The sequence below is a fragment of the Anser anser genome (assembly GCF_964211835.1).
Source record: "Anser anser genome assembly, chromosome: 2".
In the NCBI taxonomy this organism is placed as follows: Eukaryota; Metazoa; Chordata; class Aves; order Anseriformes; family Anatidae; genus Anser; species Anser anser.
This window is the reverse complement of record NC_139721.1, coordinates 54529130-54556118: the sequence shown is the minus strand read 5'-3', so window position 1 is coordinate 54556118 and position 26989 is coordinate 54529130. Positions and strand designations below refer to the sequence as shown.

The 26989-nt window shown below is 43.9% G+C and overlaps 1 protein-coding gene and 1 long non-coding RNA gene across 3 annotated transcripts in view; one reads left to right on the top strand and one right to left on the bottom strand.

Moving 5' to 3' along the window:
* Positions 1-1221: 1221 nt before the first annotated feature.
* On the bottom strand, positions 1222-12395 carry LOC310894579. Its single transcript, XR_014580019.1, has 3 exons — positions 11690-12395; positions 11431-11608; positions 1222-9601 (listed from the first exon to the last, which is right to left on the bottom strand). It is a non-coding gene; the product is annotated as an uncharacterized lncRNA (long non-coding RNA).
* Positions 12396-12441: 46 nt separating this feature from the next.
* APCDD1 (APC down-regulated 1) overlaps positions 12442-26989 on the top strand; it is a 30295-nt gene continuing 15747 nt past the window's right edge. The window contains exons 1-3 of one of the 2 annotated variants that reach the window (XM_083824834.1): positions 12442-12750; positions 21565-21748; positions 23109-23640. In XM_083824834.1, the coding sequence (XP_083680960.1) occupies positions 12702-12750; positions 21565-21748; positions 23109-23640 (765 nt within the window). In that variant the 5' untranslated portion in view covers positions 12442-12701. Of the gene's footprint in view, positions 12751-20818; positions 21749-23108; positions 23641-26989 lie in introns of those variants that run through there. The other variant, XM_083824833.1, reaches the window with a different exon arrangement.

Sequence of the window (26989 nt, the reverse complement as noted above, 5' to 3'; positions counted from 1 at the left end):
GTAAGTAATAAAAGGTTTTTTTCTTTTTTTTCTTTGTTTTTTTTTCTGATTCCCTGATTCCCTTCTTTAGCCCCAGGCCTCTTCACTAGGTTCATAGAAGGGCATTTTCTGGTAGGTAAGGCAAACCTTTTCTCTTGCCTTTCACAGAAACAGTGAAGAACAAACAACATCTTGATAAGTCTTTGAAAAACCAAATTTCACCCTAAAGTAGAGACCTAGCTAAGACAGCTCAGAAAATCACAACCTAGTGAGGGGAGAAAAAAAAATACCACAGAGAACACTATGCAAGCTTAGCAACTGCAATTCAAGAGAAGCATTTGTTTAAGTACAACACATCTTTCAGCTTCGGTTTCTCAATGTATGTGATGAGATTACTTGAGTTGAAATAATTATAAAAACTTATGTGGGCTAACGTTCACTGAATGCAGAGACAGGCTGCAAAAATTTCTTACAATGCCAGGGCCTTTCCAAACAGATGTTTTATTTTAGTTTTACAAAACCATGCTGCTTAATCTTGTGACACAATCTACAGTTTAGACATAAAAGGATTTGGCATATATATATATGTGTGTGTGTATGTGTATGTATATTATATATACAAACACATATATGAACAGACACGTACTTAAGACAATTTAAGTGTTTTAACACTAGCATTCATATGCAGGAGAGAAATAGTAACAGGAGAATATAATTTAGTTGTTACGATAAACTGCACCCCACTCTATTTAGAGTTTCTTCAGCTGCAACTGTTTACCAAGTGTCCTTCATCAGCAGATAAATATTTCTTCGTAAAAAGCTTATAAAACTTTTCTTGTTAGCACATCTCTAAGTGTTAACTGTCACCATATCTCCGAGGGTGTTACTTCCCTGTATCATTATAATAAAATGGGGTTTGCCTATGAGTGTTTTGGATTGTTTCTGCTTTGCCCAAGTGTCTGAGACTGTTTAGCTGAATTGTAGTTTCTTCGACTTCAGCAGCGAGTGACGGTGCCGTTAATCAAAAGCTTCTGTGATGCAAGGGGTCAGGGCAGAGCAGGGGCTCCTCGGTGCCACAGTCATAGCCCCTCTCTTCACGAGAGAAGAAGGGCCCTGAGCTCCTAAGACCTAATGGTGAGGTATGACAAAAGACTGGAGGTATGAAAGCAGAGGACCAGAACTCCTAGAGTCTGTGTGTTTTAAAATGTAGTCTTTGTCCTTTGACTGAAAAAAAAAAAAAAAAAAAAAAAAAGCCTTTCTTCACTGTTGTAATAGTGGCAAATTGCCCTGAAAGCTAGACTGTGGAAACGTGCCTCCATCCCCACTAATATTATTCAAACTTCCTTGAAGACAAGACGCATTAAATACATTAAGTCTTAATACATTAAATCTTAATACATTAAATCTTAATACATTAAATCTTAGGCCTTTGAAAATGAACACTTAAAGCCAGTTCTGACCCAAAACAGCTCCCACCCAACATCAAGGTGGCATAAAAGTGAGTTAGAGAATCCCAACTGTTCACTTAACATAAAGGATTAAGAGGCTCACATCTTTTCTTAAACAATCGTTTTTACAGAAATTTTTCATTCTGTGTCAAATGTGACCCATTTTAAATGCAGCCCATCACAACTCATGCTTAAGCTTGAACCATTGACATTTCTATAGCTGAAGTGACCACTCTTTTGAACATGCAAACACCAATGCACCGACAGAGAAAGCTGAGGAGAAGGCCTCCTTTCTGTTGCAAACAAAACCCCCAAGAATATTTCTTTGCTATTCCATCATACAGGGCATGATCAAAAATTTCTGCAACAGCCTCAGGGAACACCTCCTCCTTTACTTTCCTTTTAGTGGGAATAAATCTCCTGCTTTACTTGCAAATTATTTTAGAAGCATTTAATTTGTGGTAGTATAAATTTTTCATGAGCACACCTTTCAAAGTGAGATTCTGAAAAGTTTTGCAAGAAATTTAAGCATGCCTTAAGCCAAGGCCCACAGAAATTAAATGAGATAACCAGCATAATGCTAGTTTATGGCTGAGCTAGTACTGGAACTTGAGAGTCCTGCTTCTTGAATTCTCTGATGTTAGATTGTATTGATTTGGAAAGATACACATCTTGGACTCCCAGAGGAAAGTGCTCCAGACAAAATAAATCACTGTCAGAAGTGGGTGAGATTCCACTGAAGCTATGCCAGGGGTGAGTTGAGCAATTCGTCTTCAAAGAAGTTTGTTGCATCTTATCTCCAGGAAGATATTAATGATATTAATGGCACATTTACGCAATGTAAGTTTCAACATGCAAATTATCTTTATTAAGACATTTCTTTCAGTTGTTTGCACTTGCTTTCAAACAGAACTATAAAGGACTTGTAACTAGCCCTACAACCTATCCCACTTCTGTTGAAACCAAAGGTGAAACTCCCACTGACTACAATAGGAAGCTACTGAACTATAAACCTGGACAAAACCTGGAACCATGGACTTGGTGTGCTTGGAAATCAAATGAGCAAATAAAAGGATAAATATTTTCATCATGATAATCAGGGCTGGTAAAAAGCAGGCTAATTGCTGTCCTTAATTGAAAGACTTCTGTGCAACTTTGTTCCTGGGATACAAGTTATCCTGCCTGTCATCCCGTAAAGCATTCCCAGTGATTGCATCTAGGACATTTCACTATTGAATAAGGAATATATAGCTCCTCAGAGCAAACTTTTGTACTGTCAAGGTGCCCAAAATCAAGTAGAAGCAAGTAGAAGAAAATCTGGGGATCTCGTAAGTAGCTACAGACTCATGTCAGGCAGGAATGAGATGAGTAATAAGTTTGGTAATGGTTGACCGTGAAAGCATGTGAACAATCAAATTGCACTTCACTGTAGTTTTTGGTTTCCCAATCTTGATGTTGAAGAGAAGAGAGAGACAGTGAGCGGTGGAGCATGTTGCAGGGGGCTCTTTACACCCAGCCACCCCTACTTCTCTTCGCTCTACTTCTCGGAGGTTTTAGCTCCTAGGCTACCGTGGCTGGTGGATCCTGTTGTGGTTGCACCCTCAGAAGATTTAGTAGGCATGCTACTGACTATATTCATAACATACAGGGATAAAAATACAAATACACAATAGCTCCAAAGAGGCAATCTTGCTTTGCACTCTGAGAGTGAGAAGTTAGCGCCTATCCACTGCTTGGGTCTCTCTGTACTCCCCAAGGGAAAATCAAAATTCACGGGGCATATCTGGCACATAGACCTTAGTTTGACCCAAGGAATTAAGGAATTTATATGAATTTCACCCACTCCTCTTCCTGCCAAACAGCTCCCTTCATTGCAGCCAGTTTGCTCCCGTTTCATACAACTGAGGCTCAGAAGAAAATTCTGCTACCCACTCACATATCAGTGCAGAGCCATTGATATGGCCAACGCCCTGGTCACATTAGCTTCCTCCAGCTCTGGAAGAGTAAAAGCAAGAGTGAAAAAGCTGCCTGACCCTTGATTCATAATGGAGACAATCTCCACGAAACACTCCTTTGAAAATATCTCACAGAGTTTACGACATTTGCATTAGGAGCAGAGAGCTTTGTGTGTAGACTTCTTCACTTAAGAAAATTACTACCAAATGTACTTTTTCTTTCTCTAACATGATGGGGAACAGTTCAGTAATTAAAGAGCACGCTGAAGGGGATATTTTTAGTAACTCGATAGCTTTAAGATCGCTGGAGTGAGCCAGGAGAGAAGCCGCACACAAGTGCAGTTACAATTGGAGGATCTGTGATTATTCCCATGGGAAACAGTTCCCCAGGTCGCCTGTGCAGGGGGTGTTTATTCATGTGCGTGTGTTTGACAGAGGAAGAGCAGTGCAGGGGGCAGCATTCCTCACCTTGTCTGTGGGCCACATCTTTGCTCTGTTTTCCTCCTCGAGCGTCACACGCATGCACGGCCCCTTATCGCACAAAGCAACGGAGGTGTGAATATGCCTGTTTTGCCAGGTATTTTCTATAATCCCCCACAGCTGCGTGTTCCTTGCTGTTGGGAGGCAAGTGCAAGGGGGCTGGGGCTGGGAGGAGGGCTGGAGAAGATGTTACTGGAGCCCCCAGGGAACGCAGTATCCATGCTCCAGGACACAGGTGGCATGGTTGGGTAGAGGGTAGCTTGCCTGTAGGTGTCCACATTTCAAGCTTTGCTGCAGCGCTGGGGAGAGCTGGCCAGAGCACAGCCCGTTTCCTGCCTGTGGGGTGGCCGGGGTGATGCACCAGCTTTCCATGCCGATGACTCAAGGGGCAGGCTGCCACGAGGATCCCCATGCTCCCATCCTTCGGCGGGCCAAGTCCTTTATCCCTTCTGCACTGCGATTAATTCCTCCCACGGCAGGAACAGAAAGTAACTCTGTGTGCTTTTTTATGGAAGCTAAATGTAACATTGTCCAGACCAAAAAAAGGGCAGGAGCAGAGGTAGAAGGCATCCTCCAGACACAGAGACCGTGCAGCTCTTTCTGCACAGTTGCCTATAATATAGACAAAGACAAAAAAAGTGGGCGCAGCAGCTCTCTGTTACTCCAGAGGGTTACTCACTAGCTATTTTCTGGAGCCTAAATAGCATCAGCCCCAGAAAACAGAGGGATGTCTTACACCACCCCGGCTGTTGTCATCGGCTCTTATACTCCCACTTCTTGTACCAAGTACAGAAACGGAAGACCAAAGAAATCAGCCAGAATTCAGCCAGTCAGTGTCTCTCTTTTCCTTCTTCTCTTCTCTTTTTATTACCTACAACTGTAATTTAGCCCACTGCTTTCCAAGAAGCTGCTGGTAATATTTTCTCAGCAGATAAGCAGTTTTCCTGCAAAATCTGGCAGCTCTTAAGTAGCCCAGAGAACACCTTGCAGCTGCAGACAGGCTTGTGAAAGGAGACTGCCATTTAATTCAGGCAGTCAGCAAGCTGGCTGGCTGCTTATGGACTTGAAGAGCATGCACTTGGATAATGCACTATCCAGATGTTTCAAAGATTTTATATATATATATAAAATAGACATTTTAGACATATGTAAGTATTAAATATATTCATATGCCACCCATGCAAGTATGTATATAACATAGGTTTTTACATGCGTAAATAGATGGAAATGATGGAAGGAATTCAAAACTTACTGCAGTTGATTGGGAATACCCTGAGAAAATGTATACACCTCACTTAAAGCCATATTAATGCCTTTATATCTGTGCATGAACTCCCACTCAAAGTAATACTTCATGCTATATATGCATTGCTTTCAGTCTACGAAGCTATCCTCAGACTTGTACACTTTTTCCACAGCTGGGGAAACGGAGGCCCTGGGAAACCGAGCAGCTCACAAGAGCGTTGCACAACCAGCCAGGGCAGAGGCTTGCCCCTGGCACGCCGGCTGCCTAGGCTAGAAATGGTAACTCCTCAAGATTTCTAGTTGCTTGCTTTTTTTCCTCCTTATTTTCAAATGACTTGGGAAAACTTGGTTCTGTGTTTTTTTTTTCAGAGCCAACCGAGCCCTCAGTGGCCGTGACGACACCTTGACCAAGTCGCAGTTTGACAGTGCATTGAGGTGGTATTCTTTTGCTGAAAGACGCTGCTTAGCCCCACCTTGGGGGAAGAATTTGCAAAACGCACTTGTGCTTCAACATGTAAGTGGTTTTCAGAGCCAGGATCCCGAGGATAAAATTCAGCCTAAAACCTGAACAAACTCAGCTTTGTAATGAGCAAAGAAAAAACACCTGCACATCTTTGAGATAGCTGCAGAATGTGATACCCGTGATGTGAAATCAAGTTTGAAACTGGCTGCAATAATACCACAATGAGAAATAAACAGCCTCAGTGTGAGAATAAGACTGGATGCCTCCTGGTCAAAGGGCCACAAGAAAAACCCAGCAGCTTTGTGAAACAGGGTTGTACTTGAGACTTATCTTTGGCCATTTGTGTATCTAAGACGCATTACAAGAGACTTATCACTAAACACAAACGCTGAACCAAACTGTGAAAGAAAATTTTCCACTTGCACCCTCAAGGCAACACTCAGGACCCATGAGACAAGGAGAAGTAGCTGTGGTGGGAAAGAGCATCATGAACCAGCCATCTGACGGCACTCACATGGAGCCAGCACAGCCACGGAGGAGAGCACGCGACAGGGAAGCAAAGACAGAGTTTCCCACCTTCCGTCTCCTCCTGGGATAAACCTTAGTGCCCAGCTGCTAGCAGCCTCCTCCTCTCTGAAGAATGGCTCCCTTTGTAACGGGGCTGCTTGGAGCAGGTTCAATTTCCCACTCCTTCTCTCTCCCATTTGCATTTTCTCTGCTGCTCAAGTGGAAGGAAGGCCATGGGCAGTGCTCTGCATGGGACAAAAATCACATTTCCCAAAGGATCTTCTAATTAACCCGGAGAATCAATGGTCCCAAAGGGACTACAGGAAGAATATAAACTAAGAAAGTAACTCCCAGGTGCTTTATAGGAGCAAGTTGTTATTTGAGAGTCTCATGTAAGCTTGGCAGGACACATTAATCCATTTTTCAGTTTGGAAATGAACTCTGCTTCTTTGCGTAGTTTATAAAAAATTGCCAGAACTTCCATTTTCTCTAAGAAATTAATCAAAATCAAAGTTTAATTTTATTCTGAGAAAATATAAGCTGTACTGAACAACACTCTACTTGTGTTTAAATTTTTCCAGAAGCCTACTTTTGTTTTCAGAAATGGAAACAGTCACTGCTCCGATCAATTGCACAACTCTGCAGAGCAAGAAGATATATGGAGAGTGTTTTTGCCCAGACTGTAACAAATTTTCAATTGGTTGGTTTGGCTGTTGCTTTTTTTTTTTTTTTTTTTCCTTTAAGAAACAACATCAGAAAGCTGCTGTGAAAACAATGGAGCACATAAACAACGTGTATGAAGGCATTTTTACCAAGCTGGTTTTCATGGTATTTGAGTGCCATGAATGAATGAAATCAGCAGTACTGGGAAGGGTGAGGATGGCTGCTAGCGTGTACACGGGATTAAGAAATATCTTCGCTCCCCCTTTTTCTTGCTTCCAGATTAACACCGCCAGCATACAAGCACTAGCTGTTCCTGCTGGCACTTTCAGCAGCCTCCTCTAGGGCCTGATCCAGCTCTCATTACAGTCAATGGGAAGACCCCTACTGGGTTCACTGGGAGCTGGAGCTGGCCCCAAAGCTCTGGTTGCAGGAAGAGCCCCACAAAATTGCCCGTGCTCATAGCGAAGTAATTCTAAACGGAGGAGTTGCGCTTTGGCTCTGAGCAATCCAATCACAAGCACGTTTCAAAAGCCAGAAACAAGTGAAGATGTGAAGAGAGGAGCATGTTTTATGGAAAGCCGTTCGCTTTGTTCAAGTGCTTTGCTTCTTTCTTTGTTTCTTTTGTCTGGGATTGCCTGAGCACTGCAGGGTCTGCTCTTCCTGTTCTTTTATACCCTTGTTCCCAACTACTTCTCAAACTACTCTAGGAAAACTGAAAAAAATGCTTCAGATAACCACATTTTTGTGCAAACAGTGATCTCTCAAGCAAGCCTCTTGTAGCAGATGGGGTCTGTGTGGTGTGCATATGCATGTGTGCATGTCTCTGCATGTATCTGGAAAAAAAAAAATGAGGAAAAAAGCCTGCCTATCTTGACAATGGCCACAAGACCTTTTTTTTCACTGTTTGGTCTATATTTTCCATGCCTGTTCCTAGGTAGCAGACCTTCAGTGTGTGCATTGTGTCTTACAAGACTAAAACAAAAGCATTTCCAAAATACACTTCTCAGAGCAGTTGCCTGCCGAAACAGAGAAGAACAATAGAGTACAGACCTCTGAGGCAACCTGCACCGCCTCACAGATCAGTCTCACTCTCAGAGCCACGCTTTGCAGGTGAGCATCACCACAGGTACAGGTCTAAGCAACTAAACCAGACTCAGCATCCCTCAAAATAAGTATGAAATTCCACTGTCCTCAGTGGCTACACTGAAGATCAAGCCTCCAGTGGGGGAAGATGAAACACTCTGCACAACTCTGTGAGCGAAACATCTTGAAAATACTGCCAAAGTCTCTGTCAAGTCCTTCTGTTAACAAAGAATTAGAAAATACAAATAATAATAATTAAAAAAAAATCAGGTTACAGATCTTATTCTAAAAATATAAAAATGATAGAGGCAGGAACTGAGAACCTGAAATACCCCACAAACTATAGATTTTTCAGTCCAATGTGAATGGAGAAAACAAACTGCTTGACATTTGTTTTACACTGTAAAACAATTTAACTTCTCCCTCAAATGGCCAAACCCCAAGCAATAAGTCATACAGTACGTGTTTCTGTGCATCAGACAGGCTCTAAGCTGGTCTCACGGATTCTAACTTCAGCTGGTCATGTAGCAAAACCACTCTCCAAATCTTCACTTGAATTGACAAATTTGACATGGACAATTCACAAATAGAAATCTGTCAGACTTTTGATTCCTCGTGAATTAGTCACTCCACTCCTTTCCAATAAATCTTTACATCCCACTCCTTTGCCTTATTCAAAAGAACATATTGTCTTTTTAAAAAACATAATTTATCCATTAGCAAATCACAGTTGTGGCACTGCCACAGCATTACTGAGGTGAAGGGAGCTACCCCATCCCATTCTTCTCCACAGCATAAAGTGCCCCATATGCTCACGGCCTCCATGCTTTCCCATCGTCTCTCTGTTTTACATGTCTTTCACCACAAGACTGGCATTTGGCTGCCAGCCAACAAGCCCGCACCCTAGCTAGACGAGTGCCGCGCTGATACGCCTAGGTCTTTGAAGTGTCACGCAACAAGCCCAACAAGTTAGTTTTCTTCCTATTTTAATACTTTTGCAGAGGGCCCCAGCCCCAAAGTACATTTCCCATCAGGTTATGTTTCAGAACGGCTACTTTCTGTGCAAGACTCTGCTGACTTCCTTCTTAAAACGCTTTCCCTCCCCATGATATTTTTGAGAACATGGCCGAGATGCCTTTGTAAATGATTTTACTTTATATCGACATTAAGCACATACCCTGCCCCAGGAGCCCAAGTTCAGAAAGTCATGGTTGGATTGGTTAATATAATTTTTAATGGGCGTGGATGTGACATGCTGCTTAGATCAAAGTGCGGAGAGCTGTTATTTGTCACCGCTTCCCGTTACAGCAACAGTAAATTCAGAACAGGGGCACAGTAATGAAACAAGTAGGACTAAACTGGGCGTATTTTCAAAAAAATATTGTGCATCAGTCTGAAAAATCCCACGTCCTTAAAATAATGCGAAATAAAAAAGGCGAGTAAAAGACAAAGTATAGTCTCTGTTGTTTTTGGAAAGTTCTACCGTGTCTGGGTCTACTGGGTATTGATTTCATTTTACTTCATTACCACATCTGAAGCTGCGCTGATAGTAAATCACAAGCGGAGCCTAATTTACAAAGTTGGCCAGTGGAGCAATAAAGTCATTCCCCTTTCTGCTTATGAAAAGCTGTTAGCGATGCTGCTGATGGGGGGCTCTCACTTCCCAGGGGACAAGCTCTGCACTTTTGGGATAGCCGACTTTTTGCAGACAGTTCTCAGTCTCATCTTTTTGTAGATAATTTTGTTGTTTGATTCACAGATGGCAGAATAGATGGTGTCTACAGGAAAGAAAAAAAAAAGAAAAAAAAAAACTCCCTAGGGATGTTGCTACTTTTATACAATTACACTTCAAAACTTCTAGCCCTTCATTAGTGTTCCCAGTGATGCTGGCTACGCCTTAAACCCTGGGTCTGCATTTCTGTTATCCCCTTCTGACTCGCTGCTTCTTCAGGAGAGGTTGTAGGTTGGACATGTGGAGGGGGCAACAGCAGGAATACGTACCGGGCTCTGAAGGGACACGCACTCACTAACCAGCAGTAGCAGGCTTACATTACTAGAGCCTTCCTACACACCGTGTCTGTACTCTGGCCAAATAAGTGAGACTCTTCCAGCTGGCTGCATCCCACCAGGCAGGACCCCGTCGCAGCAGTGTGCTGCTCAGGACCAGCCCTGGGGCAGCTCACTTTTTCACCTGCATTGCTTTTCACGCATCCTTGTATCCCATAGGGGAGGCAACGTACCTGAAGCAGGTCAAGGGTCCCCAAGACTCATAAACACAGATGCTTGTACCGTATATAAGTGAAGTTTTTTAACTTGCTCATTGGGCCTTACAGAGCCTGCAGGTAAAGAAAACCTACTTTGGTGTCTTTGCTACTGTCAGATTGTTACAGATGGTGAAATTAAGACTTTTGGCCTGGATTAATCTTGATCCCCTCCTAAAAACAGCCAAGTGGAGTACACAAGTCTTCTCAAACAGCTTTTCCAACTGCACTGGGTATACAGCATGAATCACTGAATCACAGAATATCCTGAGCTGGAAGGGACCCACAAGGATCATTGAGTCTAGCTCCTGGCTCCACACAGGACCACCCAAAAATCAGGCCACGTCTGAGCACCTTGTCCAAATGCTTCTTGAACTCTAGCAGGCTCAGTGCAGTGACCGCTGCCCTGGGGAGCCTGTCCCAGTGCCCGACCACCCTCTGGGTGCAGAGCCTTTCCCTAACACCCAGCCTGACCCTCCCCTGTCCCAGCCCCATGCCGTCCCCTCGGGTCCTGTCGCTGTCCCCAGAGAGCAGAGCTCAGCGCCTGCCCCTCCGCTCCCCTCGTGAGGGAGCTGCAGGCCGCCATGAGGCCTCCCCTCAGCCTGCTCTGCTCTGGGCTGAGCAAACCAAGGGGCCTCAGCCGCTCCTCATACGTCTCGCCCTCCAGGCCCTTCACCATCTTTGTAGCCCTCCTTTGGACACTCCCTAATAGTTTTATGTCCTTCTTATACTGTGTCACCCAAAACTGCACACAGCACTTGAGGTGAGGCCGCACCAGCACAGAGCAGAGCGGGACAATCCCTTCCCTCGACCGGCTAGCCGTGCTGTGCCTGATGCACCCCAGGACATGGCTGGCCCTCCTGGCTGCCAGGGCACACTGCTGGCTTGTGTTCAGCTTGCTGTCAACCAGAACCCCCAGATCCCTTTCTGTGGGGCTGCTCTCCAGCCCCTCATCCCCCATTCTGTACATTTGTCCAGAGATGCCCCATCCCAGGTACAGAATCCGGCACTTGCTCTTGTTGAACTTCATATTGTTGGTGACTGCCCAGCCTCTAATTTGTCAAGATCTCTCTGCAAGGCCTCTCTGCCCCTGAGGGAGTCAACAGCTCCTCCCCATTTAATATCATCTGCAAACTTACTTAGCATACCTTCAAGTCCTACATTGAAGTCATTTATGAAAACATTGAAGAGAACTAAAATGGAGCCCTGTGGAACCCCACTAGAGACTGCCTGCCAGCCTGATGGAACCCCATTTACTATAATCCTTTGATTCACCTCCCTTCACACGCACAGCTGACAAACATCTCCGTGGCAACTAGACAAATGGGTTGAAGCTGAGCAAATACCTTTGGGTAAGGGCATTTTTATGGCCGTACCCCGTGTTACTTGTTCATGTTCATGTGCACCTGCTTCTTGAAGGAGGTTGCTCTTTGTGCATCTGTCTCCAGGTCACTGACCGGATATCCAAACACTACTGGTTTGTAGAGACCGCCACCAAGTGCTCTGGAAACCATTCTTTCTGTCCTGAAAAACAGTTGTTTGAAGGAAAAAGTTTAACCCTGAGAATCCAAAGCACCGGAGCTCTAATTCTGACTCACCACTTACTTGTTTCTGTTTCCTCTCTATACAAATAAGGAAGATTAAATTTATTCTTCCTTCTCGAGGGAGTTGGAAGGAGCCATTATTGTTTGTATTTCTTTGTAAGCATGCAGTGTGTAAACACTTTAGCTTAAACTGTTCAAAAGTCAGATGTGTTGATTTTCTCCAATTTGTTACATATTCTTTGCCATGGGACCCTATGGCTGAGCTCATGAGTCCAAAGAAAAGCCAGCAAACATGATGTCCCTGAGCAGAGGACATTATAAAAGAAAGCCCCGTGCTCCAACCCAGTCCCATGAGTCATTTGCGTGTACAACACTAAGCACACGCACTGAGCGCTTGCACGACCAGGGCCTCAGCCCAGCCTAAAAATCAAAACTACAGACGGGGGCGAAAGGCGTGCAGAGGAACGCAGCCCTGAAGAAGGCAACCTAGGCGCCCACCCTTTGCTTTTAACGTGGAGCCACGCTGCCACACGAAGCTGCATCCTCACGGCGGGGGGGCAAGGGGCACTGGGGTTGCTGTACCTGCCCACAGCCTCCCCGGGGGCACCTTGCCCCCCCCGGCACCGACCCACCCACCCTCCCGGCGGGGGATTTTGGGGTTTAAGGGGGAGAAGGGTGTCCGTCCTCCCCCTCCCTCCGCGGGAAGACCCCTCCGCGGGGTGTCGGGCGGAGCGGGGCCGCCCCCTGCAGCCCTCCCTGGCCGCGCAGTCCCCACCTCCCGCCCCCTCCTCCTCCTCCTCCTCCTCCTCCTCCTTCTCCTCCTCCTCCCGCTGGAAGGGGAAATATGAAGCGGGGCCGCCGCGGCGCTCCGCGGAGAGTTGCCGGCGGCGCGGCGCGGAGCGGAGCGGGTCGGAGCGGAGCGGAGCGGGAGCCCCCGAGCAGCGGGCAGCGGGGGCCGGCAGCCCCGAGGAGAGGGTCCCGCCGGCCGCCTGCCCCCTAGCGCCGGCCATGGGCTGCCCTTCGCGGCGCTGAGCCGCGGGTCCCGGAGCGCCGGGGCGCGGAGCGGAGCGGAGATGTACGGCAGGCTCATGCGGTGCCTGCTCCCAGCCCTGCTGCTGCACGGTGAGTGCGGGGCACCCCGCCGGGGGAAGCCGTCGGGGTGGTGCGGGTGGGAGCCGGCAGAAAGCTGCGGGGACGGGGCTGCTGCCGGGCACCTCCCGCGGGGATGCTGCGGGCTGGAAGCAGCAGCTTTGTCACCGCCGGGGCTTGTGCCCGAGTGGAGGAGAGCCCGGGTGTCTCTGCGGGCAGTTCTGCTCCGACACGCTCTCAGCTTAGCCCTGGGATGAAATTTCTCTGAAGCTGCACAGTAGGCAAAATGTTAGCCCTTGGCATATGGGACTGGAGCGTGCTGCGTTCGGCTTGTACGCTCATACCAAGACAACTTTAGGTGACAAGGCATTTGCCCAGAATCCCGGAGTTCATCAAGAGCGACTTCTGCAAAGGAGGCTGTTTAATTCGCTGCTGAGGTATGTCCAACATTTGGCAGCCAGATTTGAAAAGTCCGGGTGAGATCTTGTTGTCAAAGAGTGACTCAACCTACTCAGCTACAGCGTCGTTCTGAAGCATGTTCCTAATTCGGGAGTGCTTTGCAGCATCCCACCGCCTTCTGCTAAATTTCTTAGGACCCTCAGCTTACTCGTAAAAAGAGGAATTTAGCTGTTACGATGCAAGCAACCTACATGGATTCAATGTGAGGTCTTTGAGGGGGGGGGTAAGGGTTTCAAAGCTATTCCTGGGATTGATTTTGTGGAGCAGGGATTGTCTCTCTCTGTGTTTGTACAAGTGCTAAGCACACAGATGGTATTCGATAAATAATAAAGAGCATGGACTTCTGATTGTGTATTTTGTTTTGAGAGACAAAGAGCAAGAGACCTCGTTCCCCAGGAGGGCGTTTTATACCCTTCTCACAGCTCAGCTATGAAATCCAGAGAGTGCATAAACGTGTTTAGTTAAGCCAGACCTGCTGGGACGCCAAAGGTGTTCCTTAAAACTCTGTGAACTGAGACGTAAAAGTGGAAATGGGAGGTTTGAAGTTAGAGGGTAAGGAGAGGAGGTGTAATTACAGGGTTGGACTCCCTGGCTCATCTGCTTGGAATTACAGAGCAGTGCTGAACCCTGGCTGGAGCGGGAAACAAATCAGGGATGATGATCAGATCAAAACAGCAGCTGCCAAAAGAGGATGAAGTAGGAAAATTGTCCATTTTTTCCATATGTAGTTATATTTCACCTAATAATGTACACCTACATTGTCATAGAAAGAAACAGGTCAGTGTGTAAACATATACACATCACTAATGTAGCAGTGCACAGCTTGGATCTGAGCTTCAAGCATGGGGAAACTACTGCCCTCTTAAAAGTCTGAAAACTCACATTATGCATTTGAAGTGTAGCCAGTCGAAATGTGTTTACCCTGTTAGCTTTAACTTGGCCTAGAGCTTTTCTCCACGTGCCACAGAGTCAACAGGAGCGTCCTTTGGCCAGCGGCTAGCCCGAACTGGTAATACATAAGAATAACCAGCAATCCCAGGGGATTGCAGTGCTAAGCCTTTTCACATCACGTGATGTTGTCTTAAACTCTTCTATTGTGAATGGCAAATTAAGGGTTAAAAGTGAGTGAGAGGGTGTGTGTGTATTTAGGGTTTAAAGCTTTATAATGCAAGTCAAAATGTCCAGTAAGACTTCATTATGTTAAGAAATGCCTCTATTTAATGCCTAAATTTAACGTTGCTGAATTACAATTTGGAAAAACTTGTATTCCTTAGTCAAAATAAAACCTGTACAATGTCAAAAGAGGTTTGCAGCTGGAAGTTGTCCATTATCACTGTTTTCTTTGCTTAGACAAAAAGCCACAGAAGTTTCAGATGTCAGATGCTAAGATCGTTCAGCTCCAAAAAACCTGATTAATAAGAGCCACCTCCAAGTGGATTCAAAACAAATTTGGCTAATTTCTTTTGTAAATGTAAACTTTTTTTTTTTTTTACAAATACAAACGCTAAGAAGAAACTTTAGTATATTTCTGATTATGTTACCGCTGAATTAGAAACCATAACTAAAACAATTTGTTGATAACGTCATGGAAATAGTCCTAATAAAGATGATGAAGGCAGGACTGCTGTGTGTTTCAGAGCAAAACTGTTTATGCTTTCAAAAGTTCTCTGGCAATATTGCTTAAATTAGTTGCAAAGTGTTTAATTTCAAAACCTGTTCAGGAAAACAATAAGTAAATATACAACGATGTAAATACCCATGTCTGTAAAATGGACAAGAACTGCGCTCCGTGCTAGAGGCATATGAGATCCGCTCCCTCAGTAACATACTTCTGTTGGAAATCTGGAAGACAATGAAGAGGAAAAGAGAGAAAGACACGCCGCTTGCCCTTCTAGAGTTAGCAGGGAGAGCTAGAAAACAGGCTGAGTTTTATTCACAGTTTCATCAATGTAAATTCGATTTCACCCATCTCCGTGGCTTGGCTGTGGGCTCGTGATGTTATGGCGTGGTGGTCGTGAGCAGAAGGGGTGATTTCGGCACTCTGTAGCCTGTCTGTAGGAGCCAGGCTGGTAGGTGGTGGAGTCCCAGACTCGCATACGGCATGCTGAAGGCAAATAGGCTCAGCTCTTTGAAGCAAGAGTAGTGTCTTATTATCTATGCAGTCCTTTAGGTAGGGCTGGTGGAGGGTGGGATTACCTATAATAAGCTCGTTTAGTGCTGTCTGTACTTGGACAAAAGTCCCATCAGCACTGAAGGGAGTCCCACCTGAACAAACACCCGTGCTTTGTATGGAGGATGGAGCCGGGGTGTGCAGCCCGCGCGGCAGAGCACTGCAGATGTCTGTGATGGAGACCAGATGTCGGCTTCAAAGGGGGCAAGACCAAACTACTGTCGATATTGAATTGCACTTACGGCCCAGAGCTGCACCCACTGCGCTCCGGCTGCCCCGCGTGGAGGTGGGCTTTAACCCTTTGTGGCTGCGGAAGGAAGCAGTGATCCAACTTAATGGCCAAACCTAAACCTAACAGAGTTCCTCAGCTCTGCAATTTCTTGGCACTTGGTCCTCTGGTCTCTCCCAAACGGGGCCATGGAGCAAGGACAGAGCTATAAGATGATGGAGGGTCTAAGCCTGGGCCGGCCAGCCTTGGAGGAGTTTCCTTTTTGCTCTCCCGTTTAAAGCTACTTTATCTGTCTCTAGGATCTTCCACACTGTGCAATGCCTATTTCCCTCTGCGAGGCTACAGGTCTCTCTTGAAGCCGTGCCCGAAAACGCTGCATGCACAAGAAAGGCAGCAGATACCTGTGAAAGGAAATCATTGTCCCATCTGCTTTTATGACTATGAAATTCAGGTTTCCTTTCCCGGCCCCTTTGTTCATGGTAGCTAATTTAGGTCCTGATCCTGTGAGGACTGTTTGAAGTTTCGAGCGCAGGGAAAACACTGGTAAACACAGACAGCGGCTTGGTAACGGGACATTGTATTCTGCACCGCAGTTACACAAGTTTGCACTGCAGCTGAAGGCCTGTCATGGGCGTTATCTAGCACGCTCCCACATCAAGAAAGAGCGTAATCCAAATGTGTATTTATTTAATTGTGCAGGGCAACTGCCCAGATAAGGAGAACTATAAACTTAATCCGGTCAATTATTCTTTATCTGTGGTAAAGTTTTTAAAGTTTCAGACAAGTTCGAACTTGAACAGGGCTTGCTGCAGAAATGCGGCACGAATGTTCAGATGTTTCCGTCGGAGGTGAAGCCATCACGTATTGCGAACTTGGACTGCCGCTCGAGATTGTTTTAGTTTATAACAAAATGGTATTCTGGATTTAAGTTGCTGTAAATGAAAGAAAAGCAGTTCCTACTAAGCAATCCCAAGCTAAATCCAGTTTTGAGTCCTACTTTCTGGTAACTTTTATTCTCCTGTTCAGCCAAGGATGAACCTGCCAAAAGCCTAGGAGCTTTGAGCCCGCGTTTTGCAGCACTACATTTGGCCACATTTGAAGCCAAGGTTTGGATTCTGGTAGAGGTGTTTGTTAATTAAACTGATTAAATCTAAACAGTTTAACATTTAAGATTATTCGAGTTGTACTTTTGCAACCAGGAATAGCTGAGAAGAGAATTTGGCCGGGGTGTATAAGTATGAATTAAAAGATGAGAATTCGTGTTCAAGCACAACAGTACTTACCATTATCTGTGGTGCAATTGTTCGTTATTTGCATACTATTTTTCAGAAAACCAAGACATTTAGTGTAGCAGCTCACAGTTTTTTTGCAGAAATGTTGGCAGGGAGCTTTTACAGAAAGCTGCTTTTGAAACACATTTGGGTAATGGGCTGCCAGCAGATTGCCCTTTTAAGATTTGTATTTTACTCGCAGCTATGCGCAGAAATCTTTGAAGAACTTGAAAGTAACCTATCTTCCCTTGCAATTATTTTTATCTAGAGTGGTTGTTCCCACATCAGATAGAGGTTTAGGGGTGAACCCCGGAGCCTGAACCCTCTTCCTTATCAGCACCTGGTACAGTGCGTGCTGCCAGCTGTGCCTTACTGGCCTGGCAGCTGCACACAGCTCTGCTTTCCCATTCAGATGGATGTTGGGTCTGCCCCTCTAACGCATGATTTGTGAGGCCCTGGGAGGGGATTCCCAGCTAGAATATGGAGCTGTAGCACCTCCTGTGCTGTCTTCCATGAAAACTTCGATGCCAAAGCTGGATTGTGATCTACACTACTTGGGCTTGATTATGAAAGTGAAGATGGATATCGATGCATCAAAAATGTGTTTGTTTTTCTTCATTTTGTTTCTCTAACTGGTATTTTTGACAAGTTCTGGAATTTTCCTTTTCCTTTTGGGCTTGCTCCTTTGAGTAAACAGCCATCATGGGGAGGGAGATAAAATCTTACGGCCTGTGGTCATAGCATAGCTAATGTTAGTGTTAACCAGAGGCTTCACAGAAATACTGCTATTAGCCTTTTGCAAAGAATGGTTTTTATTTGAAGGTTGTCAAGCTTTTGAGTGATAATATAATGGATTTTTTTTTCAATCAAATGCACAAAATTCCTTCATATCACACACACAAAAATAAATAAGTAAATAAAAGTAAGTCAGACCTTGAGTCTGAAATACATGACTTGTCATGGAGGTGCTGGTGTCTACCAGCAGGTGTCTGTGCTGTAGAGAATAGCAGAGCTGGATCCCTTTGAATGAAAGCAGTGACTCCAAGTATGTTGCAACTGCGTCTAGGCTCCGAAGTGGGCTTTTAAGAGCCATGAAATACTTTTGCCAGTTTTGTGAAAGCACTTTTTAACCTTGAGCCTTCCAGCAGCATCCCACTTAACATAGCCAAACGGACCTTTTAAAATGAGTGCCATCAGCCCCGTGAGACTCTGGTTTTGCAGAACACTTCACTGTGCACAGCCAAAAGGAGAGTAGGGGACACTGTGCTGCTTCGGATTACCCTCAGTGTGGAAAAGCACAGGGGAGTGGTGTTCAGTTTAATGCCCCATGCAGGAAGCACAGCACCAGTCTTTGTAGGGGATCTTTAGATGATAGAAGAGACGTTATGGCACTTTTGTATGGCAGTCATGTATGCAGGCATATGTAGGTGCATACAAAAATGTTGAAATGATTACTCAGTGAGGGCAGAGGCTGTGCTAAATTAAGTATTTCCTTGCCCTTGCGACACAAACATTGCAAAGTTTAGTGAGCAAGGTAAGGGTCCCATCACTGCCTTTTAATCTTACACCATAATTCCTATCCTGATAGTCATGTCCAATCTATGTGATGCAAACATCTTCTACATCTTTTCCTCAATCTCTGCAGTGTTCCTTGTGTCCTCATGCCTGTCTTGATCACCTGAATTTGTTCCTATCCTCATTTGTCACAGTTTAATTGATGGAGTCCTGAGCAAATACTCTCTCTTCAGGTACAAATCTCGGTGGCTGATGATGCAAATCTTCCTTCCATCTGCTGGGTTTGTTGCTTGCAATTTGCAAGACAGAACTACATCCAGTTGTACATCCAGGGAGAGTTGGGGCACAACTGGCTTTTAAGCAATATCAAAAAGATGCTGTATAATAACACATAAAGTTCGTCTCCTTCTCAAAAACCCCTTCTTTTCATTATTTCCTCCAGGGAATTATTGGCAATGTATAACATAGTTACTGCATTTTCTCCTTTGATATGCACACGTAAAAGATGGTATCCTCCTGTAAAAGGATTTTTGCTCGGAGAAATTAAATGTTCAATTATGTTAAAAGGGATAAATCATTTATTTTCAAGTGCATCTGTATTCATGAGTCATATGACATGAATTAGGACAAACATAACTGTCCAAAAGCAAATTGCTTAACAAATATGCCTTGGAAATAGTTACTTGAACCATTTCAAAACCTCCTCTTGATGGCAGATTTCAAGTATTTAACAAATCAAGTCAGAAATGTAAATTTTCAAAGGCTTTTGGAGTGTGAGATGATTTCTTTGCAGGAGACATCCTGACAGCTGTGTTTCTGTTGAAAGAGTTAGTACTGATGGCTCCAGCATCGAGCAGGTACCTTGCAGAAGGTGTCTCTGCAGACACAACAGAGGCTCTGCACCCATGAAGAGGAGCTTTCACTCCATTTCAGAGTGACGTGCTGAAGTAACGTGGGCTTTTTGAGTGTGTGGAGATGTAGAGGTGGAGAAGGGTATTGGAAGAGCAGGTCTCTGTCACTAGCTGTGATTCATAACAAAAATAAGTCTACTCGTAAGTTCACACGGACCTGGCTGAACTTGCTCTTCTGGCAGTGTAAGGGCCTGTGACATCAGCCCCATAGCCACGAGGTTTCAGATAAACCCAATAAACCCGAGCTTTTGAGGGAGCTGAGTGCTGTTCCAGGTGAGCTGGGCTGCAGACCAGGCACAGCAGAGAGCTGTGCAGAGATGCTGGCTTAAGGCCAGGAGACGATGTGCATGAAGGACCAAACCGGTCTAGTAAATCCTGCCTCTCAAAAGATCATTAGCTCCAGCAGAGCATCGCCTTGGCGTGGCCATACCACCTCTGAAATGGCACTGCTGTTTCTGGCTGGAGAACAACAGTTGTTTGGTGCTCACGTAAGTGAGACTGATCGGCAATGCAGAAACACCTGAGAAGACTGACTTTCAGAAAGGGAGAGGTATTGACCCTCTGAAAGTCAGGCTCCTTTGAGGGCATCTCCGACGGCATGCTCAAATATCAAAGCATCTCTCATGTTTATTACCCTTTAGAAAGTAAGGCCATAAATTCTCATTCAGATGGAAGAACTGTTTGTAACCTGCAACAAAGCTACCCGTTTTTCTAGTAGGCTTTGTGAGGTTGTATTCATTAATCTCATTAAATCTTGAGATCATTCAGTGATGAGTACTGTTTACATTCAAGTATTTATAGTATTGTTTCTGGTCATTCTTTATCTACTGTATAACTTCTTGCCTTTGTTTAGCTTAGGAATTGCTCTCTGAAAACAGTTGACATGTATGTATATTTTTGGCAATGACATTTTCCCAGGTATTAGCCCAAGTTTCTTCCAGAAGATGTAGGACCTAGTGAACATAATGAGTCATTGACACTGTTTTCTTTTAGCAATAGGAGATGGCAAAAATTTGAAATGGTGTCTTATCTAAAAATGAATAATGTTGATTTTCTTGCAAGTTCTTTAGCAATACCATGCACTGTTGGACTGAGCCACAGCCACAAGATTACCCTGAATGACAGACCTCACATTTAGAGGCTGCTCTTCATGCCTAGTCTTTAGATGTCTGGCCTGGGGAACACAGAGTAGGGTCTGCCTTAGGTGGCTTGGTGCTTCATAGGGTGTGCGAGCAGAGGTTGTGCCACACACGACCAGAAGAGCCCTGTTCCTGAGCCAAACCAGGGAAGAGAGCACCAGAAAAGAGGGGGCAAATCCTAGCCCCTGTCCCTGTGAGCACGTGTTACCACGTTTTCCCTCTCCCGAGACAACCATCCAGGCTTCCAGGGCACAAAAGCAGTCCCTCTAGCCCACCCTGTACTCTTTTTTCTTGCCCAGCAGTTCTTAAATTCCTTTTGGCAAAGTAATACAGTTTCCAACCCATTATGTAAGGTTCATGTTTTTCACCTCTTAACCTCTAGATGTGTGTTTTTCTTTTGATCCGTGTTTTCCAACATATCTAAGAGCACTCGATGCCTAAAAGAGTAAAGGCGCATTCCTTCTGAAGCTACGTATTCATTTTGTCCAATTAATATTGTGTAGAAAGATCGTTGGTGGGTTTTGTATGTATACATTACTAGAAACCAAAATTACTGTGTGCTGGAGATAAAATTAGCTTTTGAAATTCCTTTTCCCTTTTCAAATAAAAATAGCAGAATCTGCCTTTAATTGACCACCTCAGTCATCACAGACGCTTCCTGTGTGCAGAGGCTTTGCTTTTAGTATCTGTTTTCCCTTGGCTTTAAAGAGTAGTCTTTATTTGCAAGTTTATTATAGAAGCATTCAAATTAGAGGTGGGCTGAAACCGCAAAGTTTACAGCCGGATCTGGATGCAACCTTCTGAAAGCTCCAAGGTCCAGGTTTTTGATTGTCCTGACCAGAGGCTAGAGAGGTGTCTGTAAAAGTCAGGTTCAGTCACATCTCTGGGTCTAGAAATGCAATACTTTGACTCAAGCCCCTTCCCCAGTATGTTTCATAAAGCTAGACTACTTAGTGGATTGTTCATGGACTGATATGAAGGAAGAGCATCCCGTATTTATTTTTCAGATGAGACAAGAAATGTAAATAGTGCTTTCCTAGGCACATAACGGTGTGAAAAAGTGTCTTTCAATGCAAGATGTTCACAACCTCCTTTATCATGTTGGAGGTGATCTTACCAGGGTCTCTTGATGGTTTTTGCTTTTCTATTGCAGGGCTGGGAGAAGGTTCTGCTCTTCTTCATCCGGACAGCAGGTCTCATCCTCGGTCCTTAGAGAAGAGTGCGTGGAGGGCTTTCAAGGAGTCACAGTGTCACCACATGCTGAAACACCTTCACAATGGAGCCCGGATCACTGTGCAAATGCCTCCCAATATTGAGGGACACTGGGTATCCACTGGGTAAGGAAAGATCAAACAAGATGCCTGAGTAATATGTGTGGAAGAGAAAAGGGGAAGGAAGCAGTGAGGAAGTATGAACATTCCTACTTTAACCAGCAGGGGAAATACTTCCTTTAATATGGTGATGCTCCAAATTCCAGATGCTTTATATATGTTTATGCATAAAAGGAGAAGGAGCTGCATTATGTACATAGGAACAGCATGCTATAAAGCTGTCTTGATGAATCAATTTGTGGTCTGGATTTTAAACAGCATGCTGTGAAGTATCTTTAAATCTCTTTTCAAATAAGAAAGAGACCATTGAGTTGCCAAAATGGATGCTTATTCAGACATAACATTATACTATCTTTGACTACACACATTAGATCCATCAAATGGATCCTTGTTTTCAGAGCATTTGTCTAGCACGAGTTTTACTAGCAAAAGAATTTAAGAAACTATATTTCCCCAGTTCTGTTCTTCTCTATACATGATGACTTTTAATTCAGAGAGCTATTTTTCTTTCCATGTCTCAGCAGGCAATATTCACCCACTTATTTGAAGTGACTTGTAGTAGGAAAGTCTGGGGATTTTTAACAGGAAGGAGTGTATTTATGTTAAGCAGTGTGGATAACAAAGAAATGGGACAAGTTTGAAGGTATAAAAGGATTTTCTAGAGGAAATGGAATTTAACTTCTATTTACACCTTCAGGAAAAAAATGAAGTAACAACACTCCTCCATTAAGCAACCTCAATACTACATGGTCCATATTGAAGCCAAGTAGAAGTTTTGCATTAACTGCCAGAAGTTTGCATTAACTGCCACCCCTGTTGAAACTTTGACTGCAAAAGCTGAGGACAAGATCCTGCAGGTTCTCTGCAGACCAGAGCTGGCGGTGCACCACTGAGAAGCTTGTACAGCAGCTGTAGAAACCTGTTCTTTGCACTGTTCTGTGGATATTTGGCATTTTACTTTCTGATGTTATCAGCTCTTTTGCTAAATCTACCATGCAAAAGAGAAGAATAGATGTTTAATATGCTACTACTTTTTTCAGAGAATTGAGTCATGCAGCACTCCTTAGACAAAAAAAGAAAAGCAAAATATGACTCAAAGTATTTAAACCTACAGAGAGTAAGCCATTGGGTAGATACGATCACCATGAAGAAATATATTGATAATAGTATAATAGCAGAGGTAATTGTCAGCAAATTGGCAGGTATATATACCTAGTTCCTATTTACTCCCATTTATGCCAGAGGGACACAAGCATCCAGGCATCTCTGTAGACCCATGCACTGTTGCTCACTCTTGTTACCTGTAGTGTACATGACGTGCAGCCTTGTTAAAATTTTGTTTCCATCACTCTCTGTCTTCCCACAGCTGCGAAGTTAGAGCAGGCCCCGAGTTCGTCACAAGATCGTACAGATTCTACCACAATAACACATTCAAAGCCTATCAGTTCTATTACGGTGGCAATCGCTGCACAAACCCTATCTACACATTAGTTATACGCGGCAAAATTCGACTTCGCCAAGCATCCTGGATCATCCGGGGGGGTACCGAGGCTGATTATCAGCTACGCAACATACAGATCATATGCCACAATGAAGCAATAGCCAAAAAATTAAGTGAGCTGGTGAACCACACATGTCCTGGATTTATACCAGAAGATAGTCCCTGGGAGCAAGATGTGAGCTATGATTTGCTGAGAGAAGAGAACGGTTGTGAATGCACCAAAGCTCTGAATTTTGCCATGCATGAACTCCAGCTGATCCGCGTGGAGAAGCAGTATCTGCATCACAACTTAGATCATCTTGTGGAGGAGCTATTTCTCGGAGACATTCATACCGATGCTACCCAGAGGAGGTACTACCGACCCTCTAGTTACCAACCTCCTCTTCAAAATGCCAAGGTATGTGTGTGTATATATGCCATCTTTTTAAGATACTAGTGACAAAGCCTGCATTATTCAGCTCTTCTGAATCAGTGTACTAGTGTAATCTAAAATGCGGATGTGGTTCTAAAATAAGAGATGGACGGTGGCCTTACAGGTGATGTAGTCAGTTATAAAAAGATCACAGAACATACTTCATGTGCATAGAAAAAAACACTCTTCTGCGGTTTATGAGACTGCATCAAATGTGTGAAAAGTAGTCTGATGAGCTAAGTTCAACAAAGGCCACTCTGAGTCTGGAGAAGGAATCAAAGACGTATGCAGAGGTGAGAGTTGTTGGCTGGGACTATTGTAGGCTAGCGGCAGAGAAGAAAGTTTGATACAGCACTGAAAAAAAGGCAAGATAGAGACGCATCAGTGGATGCTTGTTTAGTTGCAGAAGTGTCAGGGAGAGAGGAAATCAAATTGTATCAACATATGGAAGTTAGGTGATCCATAAACTGAAGGGAAAGAGGAAATTGGAAGGTGAAGACATGAAAGGGACAGCGTGAAGGGAAAAAAACTGTCAGATTTTGCAGGTCATGAATCCAGAAGCACGCACACACATTAATGAAATGAAAAACAGGTGAATTTTGAATGGGTCTCTAATTTCATTGATAATTCAGTTTTCGAAGGGGCCTCAGAGTGCCCTTAGCTTCAGTGAGAACTGATCAACCCATAGTAAGTTAAATAAAAATCAAACAGGAAGAGTAGACATTGATGGCTGGTAGCAGGAGGTCTGTCTGTACATCTTTCCAGGTGATGTTTCAAAGGAACGCAGCAATTGGAACCACATTGCAGGCTGCAGTTGCTATCAATATGTTCCAGCTAGATACTGCTGCAGGATCACTTCCAGCTAATGGGTTATCACAATTTTTAATCATCTCACTGCAACTGATTCAAACATCAGCTACAGCTTATCAGCAGTAGCAGGAAACACAACAGGGGAAGTGAGAGTTTAGATGAGAAAACCTTGGCTTTCCCTTTCATTAAAAACCACTCTGTCCGCCCCGTGTTGTGTCTGCCTCCTCTGAACTTCAATAGTTCAGGACTTCACGTGATCTGCCTCTAATCATTTTAATAACCTGGCCTGGTGATAATTTTAATCCGCAGTCAGATATGTCTCTATACAAACACTGCCGTCATTTCTGTTATTCTTATGCTCTCTTCAAGTGACCAGGGACAAATTTTAGCTTCTTCTTTACAAACATACATCTTCCCAAAACGAAGGGTTTCAGCAGCAGTAGATGAACCGCAGCACATTCTTCATCAAAAATGTTGGATTTGGCAGTTTAAATTTTCTTTAATTAATTCAAACAAGTACATCTGCTTTCTCTGTGCTCTTTTGGGAGTGAAGGTTCTTTCCTAAATCTCTTCCTTTAAAGAAATCTGTAGAGTCAAATTATTTGACACCAGCTGTGTGAACTAATACGTTATATTAGTTCAGCGAATATGGTAGATCTTTTTCTGACCACCTGTACAGAAACCACATGTACAGAGACAAAACTACCGATTTAATACATCCCAGCTGATTATATTTTCAGGTCTATTTGGTCAAGTCTAGTTATCTTATTATGGGCTGATAGATGACATAGTAAATGCCTGATGCATTTAATGCCAAATGCATTTCCACCTGTAAGTAATTACATTACAGTCAGAATGATCAGGTGTGCTGCAAACCAGCTTTATGAAAATAAGACTTTTGTCCAAGTCCAATGTAATTTTAGGACACACTGGTCACAATTTTCCTGCCTGTCTCTTGTACTACTACAGCATCACTTTTTTTGCCTCTAAAATATAATGCCTCTGAAATGTAATGCTCAAATTAAAAGGATTAAATCTTGCATAGAGGTTTCTTTCTCAAGCCAGGTTAAAAACAAAAAACGAAACTTAAAGACCTTACAGTTATCTGAGCAATGAAACTCTCGCTTACAATTACAAAGCCCATTATCTTAGGCATAATATGATGTATCTTGTATTCTGATGTATCAACAAGCTGTGACACTGTGGAGGGCGCCTGTCTGAGCCACCCTGTATGCATTTAGCCCACAGTCCCACGTGTCGTGGTGGGCAGGTCCTGTCCTGAGCTCTGCACGCTCTGAAATCATTGAAAACCTACAATGTGAATTCCATACTGTATGTTTACAAGAACTGGGGGCGTAGGAAGGCAGACAAGCCAATAAGTTATCCATTGGTATTCATGAAGTACAGTGCTTCCAAATAATATTTTTGGTAGCCAGATCTTGGCAGAGGCTGAATCTTGAGGCTGAATTTCTGACACTGGAATGCCATTCACACGAGTACTATTGGCTACAGAAAGTGCTGTTACTATAGAAAGCACAAGTTAACTCTGAGTACACCAAAATACATACAAATTCCAGCTCTCCATGATGAAACCCCTGTAGCCTCACAAATGGAGCTGCCAGGTCGTAACTTTCAGACCAGTGCTCGACACCCATTTTGTCCAGTTACGAGTTCTGGCAAGTTACTTTAGCTCTGTTTCTCCTCAAATGTTTGCCTGCACAGCCTAGTTGGCTCCTACAACGTTTGCATGTATACATTCAGTGTCTGGTTTACTGGGACACCATTCTCAGATGAGAAGGTAGAACTCAAGTTTTACGTGTGCAGCAGCCTAGGGTCTCTTCGTATTTTTGGTGGATTAATCTTGTTCAGATTTGATGTGAGATTTCTTTTATCTTGAGAGAAGTTGGGCTTGCTGATAGTAGGTTTTCAGCATGGCACAAATAATAGTACCCCTGAAAAATGAACTTTAACGTTAGTTCCACTGAAAGACTTCTGGGTTTTGATTTGTTCTTAGCCATGAAGTTCTGTCTGCTAACAGGTTCTCAACCTGGCTGTGTGACTTGGTGTTTGCTGAATGGAGGAAGAATAGTAACAGAGAAGCATTTTTTTAAAGCTCAGGCAAACATACCACTGGAAGGTTATAACCCTTCTTCTTTGAACTCCTTTCCTTTTCTAATTGTTGCTCCACTGGGACCCAGCTGAAAATGAGTTTAAATGCTAAATTGAGTTTAAAACTACAAGTAACAGACTCCTCTGGAAATTGGACACCATGAATAAATAGAAACGTTAAATCAACTTGTTTTTTTAAGGTTTCTACAGTCATACCAAGAGGTTGGGGAGGCCAGGAAATTGCTTCTGAAGTGAATCAGGTGTATTGTGTGGAATCTTTCATTTAAGGCTTTTTTCATTTCCTTTTTATTTATTTTTATTTTATACTTATAAAAGCCTGCCTAAAATAAGTTAAGAGGATTCACATTTTGAGTTAAATTTATAGTTAAGCCTGGATATAGAAGAAAGTTCCACC